Here is an 8,155-nt window from a genome sequence, read left to right as displayed (position 1 = left end):
CGAGATGAATGAGTTCTCTGTGGGCGTGGCTTCGGGAAGCCCCGCCCCCTTCGCGTGACGTCATTCCCATTCATGCGCTGCTGGGCCTTTATTGGCTGGGAGGGGCAGGGCCTCGACGGAGGGGGCGGAGCCGGAGGCAGCACCTGGGGGGGAGGGGGGCGGGGCTTCAGGGCGATGGCCACGCCCACTGCGTCCCCATTATGCTATTATATAGGGGGTGTCTTAAGCCCCGCCCCCATTGGGCAGGGCTTATCCTTTAGGCCACGCCCCCCATATGGGATCACCAATAGGAACACGCCTCTATTGGGCGTGGTTTAGCGCTAGACCACGCCCACGCATTGAGCGGCACAAGCCCCGCCCCTTGGGGGCGTGGCTTCAACAAACCACGCCCACTAAACCAACCATATAAGGTAATATAAGCCCCGCCCCATGGGGGGAGGTGGCTCATCCCTAGGCCCCGCCCACCGACCAATCATAGGCTCCCACCCGTGGCCACGCCCCTTTGTGGGCGTGGTTCCCACCAGGCCACGCCCCCTCCCATTCATTACCATGCGGCAATGGCGACGGCAGCGGCGACGGCAACGGCGAGAACGGGAAGGACCCGGATGAAGGTGGGAGGAACCAATGGGGACGGGGGGAGCCAGGGGGGAGAGGTCCGAGGGATCACTGCGGGGGGGGGAGGTACATAGGGATGGGTATGGGATAATGGGATAACGGGATCTGAATGGGATGAATGGGATCGGGATGGGATGAATGGGAACGGGATGGGATGAATGGGATGTGAATGGGATGAATGGGATCTGAATGGGATAATGGGATATGAATGGGATGAATGGGATGGGATGGTATGAATGGGATCTGAATGGGAAGAATGGGATCGGGATGGGATGAATGGGATCGGGATGGGATGAATGGGATTGGGATGGGATGAATGGGATTGGGATGGGATAATGGGATCTGAATGGGATGAATGGGACTGGGATGGGGATGAATGGGATCTGAATGGGATGAATGGGATTGGGATGGGATGAATGGGATCTGAATGGGATGAATGGGATCGGGATGGGATGAATGGGACCGGAATGGGATGAATGGGATCGGGATGGGGATGAATGGGAATGGGATGGGATGAATGGGATCGGGATGGGATGAATGGGATCAGGATGGGGATGAATGGGACCGGAATGGGATGAATGGGATCGGGATGGGGATGAATGGGACCGGGATGGGGATGAATGGGATCGGGATGGGATGAATGGGATGGGGATGGGATGAATGGGATCATTATGGGATGAATGGGATGTGAATGGGATGAATGGGATCAGGATGGGGATGAATGGGATCGGAATGGGATGAATGGGATTGGGATGGGATGAATGGGATCGGGATGGGATGAACGGGATGGGGATGGGGATGAATGGGATCAGGATGGGGATGAATGGGATCGGAATGGGATGAATGGGATGGGGATGGGATGAATGGGATCATTATGGGATGAATGGGATGTGAATGGGATGAATGGGATCAGGATGGGGATGAATGGGATCGGAATGGGATGAATGGGATGGGGATGGGATGAATGGGATCATTATGGGATGAATGGGACAGGGATGGGATGAATGGGATCATTATGGGATGAATGGGATGGGGATGGGGTTAATGGGATGGGGATGGGATGAATGGGATCATTATGGGATGAATGGGATCTGGATGGGATGAATGGGATCAGGATGGGGGAGGGTCTCTCTTACCGGTGACATTGAAGCTGAGCTCAGATCCCAGCTCCCCCCTCGGGTTCCACATCTCACACCTGTAGTGACCTGAGGCCTCTGCTGCCCCCAGGAGGATGAGGGGCTGAGAGCTGGAGAGCAGGAGCTGGTCCCTGGGACCTGGAACTGGTCCTAGACCTGATCCTGGTCCTAGACCTGATCCTGGTCCTGGACCTGATCCTGGTCCTGGTCCCAGTCCTGATCCTGATCCTGGTCCTGGTCCTGGTCCTGGAAATGATCCCAATCCCAGTCCTGATCCTGATCCCAATCCCAGTCCTGATCCTGGACCCAATCCTAGTCCCGATCCCAATCCTGATCCAGGTCCTGATCCTGATCCCAATCCCGATCCCAGTCTCAGATCCCACTGTTACCAGTAACTCCCGGATCCTGATCCCGATCCTGATCCCAGACCTGATCCTGATCCCAGCTCCAATCCTGATCCCAATCCCAATCCTGGTCCCAATCCCAGATCCCACTGTTACCGGTAACTCCCGGATCCCAATGATTCCTGGATCCCAATCCCAGACCTGATCCTGATCCCGATCCCAGATCCCACTGTTACCAGTAACTCCCGGATCCCATTCCCGATCCCGGCTCCGATCCCGGTTCTGATCCCAGCTCTGATCCTGGACCCAATCCCGATACCAAACCCAATCCTGATCCCAGACCTGATCCCAATCCCGATCCCAGATCCCACTGTTACCAGTAACTCCCATTCCCATTCCCAAACCTGATCCCGATCCTGGCTCTGATCCCCATCCTGATCCTGGATCCCAATGATTCCTGGATCCCAATCCTGATCCCAGTCCCGATCTTGGTCCCAATCCCAGACCCGATCCCAATCCCAATCCCAGATCCCACTGTTACCGGTAACTCCCTGATCCCGATGATTCCCAGATCCCAATCCCAGACCTGATACCAATCCCAATCCTGGTCCTGATCCTGATCCCGGTCCCAGATCCCACTGTTACCGGTAACTCCCGGATCCCAGTGATTCCCGGATCCCAATCCCGGCTCCGATCCTGGTCCCGATCCTGGTCCCAATCCCAAACTTGATCCCAATCCTGGTCCTGATCCTGATCCCAAACCTGATCCCAATCCCAGACCTGATCCCAATCCCAGACCTGATCCCGATCCCGGATCCCGATCCCGACCCTAACCCTAATCCCATTCCCAGACCTGATCCTGATCCCAATCCCGATCCCGGATCCCGATCCCGACCCTAACCCTAATCCCATTCCCAGACCTGATCCCAATCCCGGATCCCACTGTTACCAGTAACTCCCATTCCCGATCCCAGTATCCGGTACAATCTGTATCTCTTGCTCCCATAGGATGTTCGGTGCCAGCTGAGGCCACAGTCCAGGAGCAGCTGCTCCCCCTGCGGCACCAGCAGGGAGCGCTCTGGGGGGGGGGGAGACCCCATGGACCCCCCGTTACATTGGGGACACCCCATGGACCCTCCCATTGCATTGGGGACCCCCCCGGACCCCCCCATTGCATTGGGGACCCCCCCCAGGACCCCCCTTATATTGGACCCTCCCATTACATTAGGACCCCCCCCTCAGACCCACCCATTACATTGGGGACCCCCCCAAAGACCCCCCTTATATTGGACCCCCCCAATTGCACTGGGGACCCCCCTTATATTGCACCCCCCCATTGCATTGGGGACCCCCCTTATATTGCACCCCCCCATTACATTGAGTCCCCCCCCAGGACCCCCCTTATATTGGACCCCCCCATTACATTGGGACCCCCCCAAAGACCCCCCTTATATTGGACCCTCCCATTGCATTGAGGACCCCCCTATTGCATTGGGGACACCCCCGACCCCCCTTATATTGGACCCCCCCCATTCCGTTGGGGACCCCCCCCAGGACCCCCTTATATTGGACCCCCCATAGCATAGGGACCCCCCCCCATCCCCCCCACACTCACCCCCACACTTCACCCCCCGGTCACACATGAACAAGGTGACATTGCAGGAGATGCACTCGATCCACACAACCTCCATCCGCCCTATGGGGGGGGGGGGGGCATGGGGGGGGGGGGGCAGGACCCCCCAATCCATCCCATAATAACCCACCCCATAATAACCCCCCCATCCCATAATAACCCACTCCATAATAACCCCCCCTCCATCCCATAATAACCCCCCCTCCATCCCATAGTAACCCACCCCATAATAAACTCCCCTCCACCCCATAATAATCCCCCCTCGACCCCATAATAACCCCCCTCCATCCCATGATAACCCCCCCATCCCATAATAACCCACTCCATAATAACCCCCCATCCCATAATAACCCACCCCATAATAACCCCCCATCCCATAATAACCCACCCCATAATAACCCCCCATCCCATAATAACCCCCCATCCCATAATAACCCCCCCCTCCATCCCATAATAACCTCCCCCCCACCCCTGACCCCCAACTCACCACAGGGGTTGATGCAAAAGGCTGTGAGGGGAGAAAAGGGGGAATCTATGGGGCTGTCCATAGGGGGTCTATGGGGGGTCTATGGGGGGTCTATGGGGGGTCTATGGGGGGTCTATGGGGCTGTCCATAGGGGGTCTATGGGGGGTCTATGGGGCTGTCCATAGGGGGTCTATGGGGGGGTCTATGGGGTCCATGGGGGGTCTATAGGAGGGGTCTATAGGGGGTCTATGGGGTCTATGGGGGGGTCTGTAAGAGTTCTATAGGTGGTCTAACAGGGGTCTATGGGGGTCTATAGGGGTCTATGGGGGGTCTATAGGGAGTCTATAGGGGGTCTATAGGGGGGGTCTATAGGAGGTCTAAGGGGGGCCTATAGCAGGTCTATGGGGGGTCTATAGGGGGTCTATAGGAGTCTATAGGGGTATATAAGAGGTCTATAGGAGGTCTATAGGGGGTCTATAGGGGTCTATGGGGGTCTATAGGGCTCCATAGGGTTCTATGGGGGTCTATAGGGGTCCATAGGGATATATGGGGATCTATGGGGTCTATAGGGTCCTATGGGTCCCACCTCGCTTCTGGAAGCGCCTCATGAGCCTCTCGAAGTCATCCTTGATCTCTTGTAGGGCCCAATGGAGCTCAGCATAGAGCTTCTGGTCTGGGGGGGATCAGGTGTTAACCCCCTATAGGGACCCCCATTAGGTTCCAGTGTTAACCCCCCTATAGGGACCCCCATTAGGTTTCAGTGTTAACCCCCCTATAGGATCCCCATTAGGTTCCAGTGTTAACACCCCTATAGGGACCCCATTAGGTTCCAGTGTTAACCCCCCTATAGGGACCCCCATTAGGTTCCAGTGTTAACACCCCTATAGGGACCCTCCCCATTAGGTTCCAGTGTTAACACCCTATAGGGACCCCCATTAGGTTCCAGTGTTAACACCCTATAGGAACCCCCATTAGGTTCCAGTGTTAACACCCCTATAGGGACCCCCATTAGGTTCCAGTGTTAACATCCCTATAGGGACCCCCATTAGGTTCCAGTGTTAACCCCCTATAGGGACCCCATTAGGTTCAAGTGTTAACCCCCCTATAGGAACCCCCATTAGGTTCCAGTGTTAACCCCCCTATAGGGACCCCATTAGGTTCAAGTGTTAACCCCCCTATAGGACCCCCATTAGGTTCCAGTGTTAACACCCCTATAGGGACCCCCATTAGGTTCCAGTGTTAACCCCCCTATAGGACCCCCATTAGGTTCCAGTGTTAACCCCCCTATAGGACCCCCATTAGGTTCCAGTGTTAACACCCCTATAGGGACCCCATTAGGTTCCAGTGTTAACCCCCCTATAGGGACCCCCATTAGGTTCCAGTGTTAACCCCCTATAGGGACCCCCATTAGGTTCCAGTGTTAACCCCCCTATAGGGACCCCCATTAGGTTCCAGTGTTAACCCCCCTATAGGGACCCCCATTAGGTTCCAGTGTTAACCCCCTATAGGGACCCCCATTAGGTTCCAGTGTTAACACCCCTATAGGGACCCCATTAGGTTCCAGTGTTAACCCCCTATAGGGACCCCCATTAGGTTCCAGTGTTAACCCCCCTATAGGGATCCCATTAGGTTCCAGTGTTAACACCCCTATAGGGACCCCCATTAGGTTCCAGTGTTAACCCCCCTATAGGGACCCTCCCCATTAGGTTCCAGTGTTAACCCCCTATAGGGACCCCATTAGGTTCCAGTGTTAACCCCCCTATAGGACCCCCATTAGGTTCCAGTGTTAACACCCCTATAGGACCCCCCCCTATAGACCCCCTATATTGGGGTCACCTCTCACGTTCTGCTCTATGAGCCGCCCCAGGGTCCTCCTGAACTGGGTTGTGGCCTCTTCCAATGTGGGTTCATCTGGGGGGGGACAAAGAGATGGGGGTTGGGGGGCAAGGGGGTATTGGGGTATGGGGGTTATAGGGGGTTATGGGGGGTTATGGGGGGTTATAGGGGGGGGTATAGGTGGGTAATGGGGGGGTTATAAGGGGGTTATAGGGGGATAATGGGGGGGATATAGGGGGATAATTGGGGCGTTATAGGGGGGTTATAGGGGAAAATGGGGGGTTATAGGGGGATAATGGGAAGGGTTATAGGGGGGTTATAGGGGGATAATGCGGTTATAGGGGGGTTATAGGAGATAATGGGGGGGGTTATAGGTGGGTTATAGGGGGATAATAGGGGTGTTTATGGGGGGGTTATAGGGGGATAATGGGGGGGCTATAGGGGGATAATGGGGGGCTTATAGGGAGGTTATAGGGGGTGTTATAAGGGGATAATGGGGGTTTAAAGGGGGATAATGGGGGGATAGTGGGGGGGGTTATAGGGGGGATAATGGGGGGGTTATAGGGGGATTGTATGGGGGTTATAGGGGGATAATGGGGGGGATAATGGGGGGTTATAGGGGGGTTATGGGGGGTATAATGGGGGTTATAGGGGGTTATAGGGGGGGATATAGGGGGTTATGTGGGGAATAATGGGGTTATTATAGGGGGATAATGGGAGGGTTATAGGGGGATAATAGGGAGGGTTATAGGGGGATAATGGGGGGATATAGGGGGGTTATAGGGGGGGTTATGGGGGGGTTATAGGGGGATAATGGGAGGGGTTATAGGGGTTTATAGGGGTATAATGAGGGGGTTTATGGGGTGTCCCTGACCGATGACCCCCATGAAGCTCTGCGGGTGCCTGGGCAGCCGGCTCAGCCCCTGCACCCCCCCCAGCACAATGGACCGGACCCGGTCCCGCATGGCCGGACTATGGGGCATGGAGCGGGTCAGGAACGGGCCCAGCACCGACCCCAAGGCCTCGGCCGCAGGGGGGGAGCACAGGAGGCAGGCGGAGACCCCCTGGGGGGCGACCCATAGGGAGACCCATAGAGAGCCCCATAGAGAGCCCCATAGAGGGACCCATAGAGAGCTCCATAGAGAGCCCCATAGAGGGACCCATAGAGAGCCCCATAGAGAGCCCCATAGAGGGACCCATAGAGAGCCCCATAGAGAGCCCCATAGAGGGACCCATAGAGAGCCCCATAGAGAGCCCCATAGAGAGCCCCATAGAGAGCCCCATAGAGAGCTCCATAGAGAGCTCCATAGAGAGCTCCATAGAGAACCCCATAGAGAGCCCCATAGGAGCCCGAGCAGCTGCATCCCTGCGGTGGCTGGAACCCCTAGGCCACGCCCACAAACACGAGGCCACGCCCACCAACGTGTGGCCACGCCCACGGGCAGGAGGACACGCCCACCAACCAGAGAACTCTATCACGAGGCCACGCCCACACATCTGAGGCCACGCCCACCAACAAGAAGCCGCACCCACCAATAGGAGGCCACGCCCCCCACCTAAGGCCACGCCCACCAATCAGAGAGCACGAACACGAGGCCACGCCCACCAACCAGAGGCCACGCCCACAATCACTAACCCGCACCCACCAATATAAGGCCACGCCCCCACATGAGGCCACGCCCCCCCCGACATGAGGCCACGCCCATCGACCCTAAGCCACACCCACCAATAGGAGGCCACGCCCCCACCAGAGGCCACGCCCATAACGAGCGCCGAGCCTTCCATAGAAGGAAAAGGGATCCGCCCCCATCCCACGTGGTCTACAGACCACGCCCCCCCACACGAGACCACGCCCACCAACTCGAGGCCACGCCCCCTACATAGGCCACGCCCACAACGAGTCCCGAACCTCCATAGAAGGGAACGGGCTCGGCCCCCCCCCCCCCCCCCCCCCCCACGTGGTCTCCAGGCCACGCCCACCGAGACCTTAAGCTCCGCCCCCCACGTGGTCTATAGGCCACGCCCACCGAGGCCTGAAGCTCCGCCCCCTCCGCTGCCGGAGATTGCCGACGAGAGCCGGAAGTTGCCGAAGGGGTGGGCGGAGCTTGCCGGAGGGAACCGGAAG

At 57.3% G+C, this 8,155-nt stretch overlaps 1 protein-coding gene across 1 annotated transcript; it reads right to left on the bottom strand.

Moving 5' to 3' along the window:
• Positions 1-1,919: 1,919 nt before the first annotated feature.
• On the bottom strand, positions 1,920-8,138 carry IZUMO1 (izumo sperm-oocyte fusion 1). Its single transcript, XM_034072390.1, has 8 exons — positions 8,058-8,138; positions 6,031-6,105; positions 4,781-4,867; positions 4,216-4,236; positions 3,711-3,791; positions 3,016-3,173; positions 2,252-2,395; positions 1,920-1,997 (listed from the first exon to the last, which is right to left on the bottom strand). Exons 3-8 carry the CDS (start codon positions 4,800-4,802, stop codon positions 1,920-1,922), a joined length of 504 nt encoding a protein of 167 aa, XP_033928281.1. The 5' UTR covers positions 4,803-4,867; positions 6,031-6,105; positions 8,058-8,138.
• Positions 8,139-8,155: the final 17 nt, after the last annotated feature.

Source organism: Melopsittacus undulatus, chromosome 27 (assembly GCF_012275295.1).
Source record: "Melopsittacus undulatus isolate bMelUnd1 chromosome 27, bMelUnd1.mat.Z, whole genome shotgun sequence".
NCBI lineage: Eukaryota > Metazoa > Chordata > Aves > Psittaciformes > Psittaculidae > Melopsittacus > Melopsittacus undulatus.
Note: the sequence above shows the minus strand (reverse complement) of the source record. Positions and strands in the feature narration are given on the sequence as shown.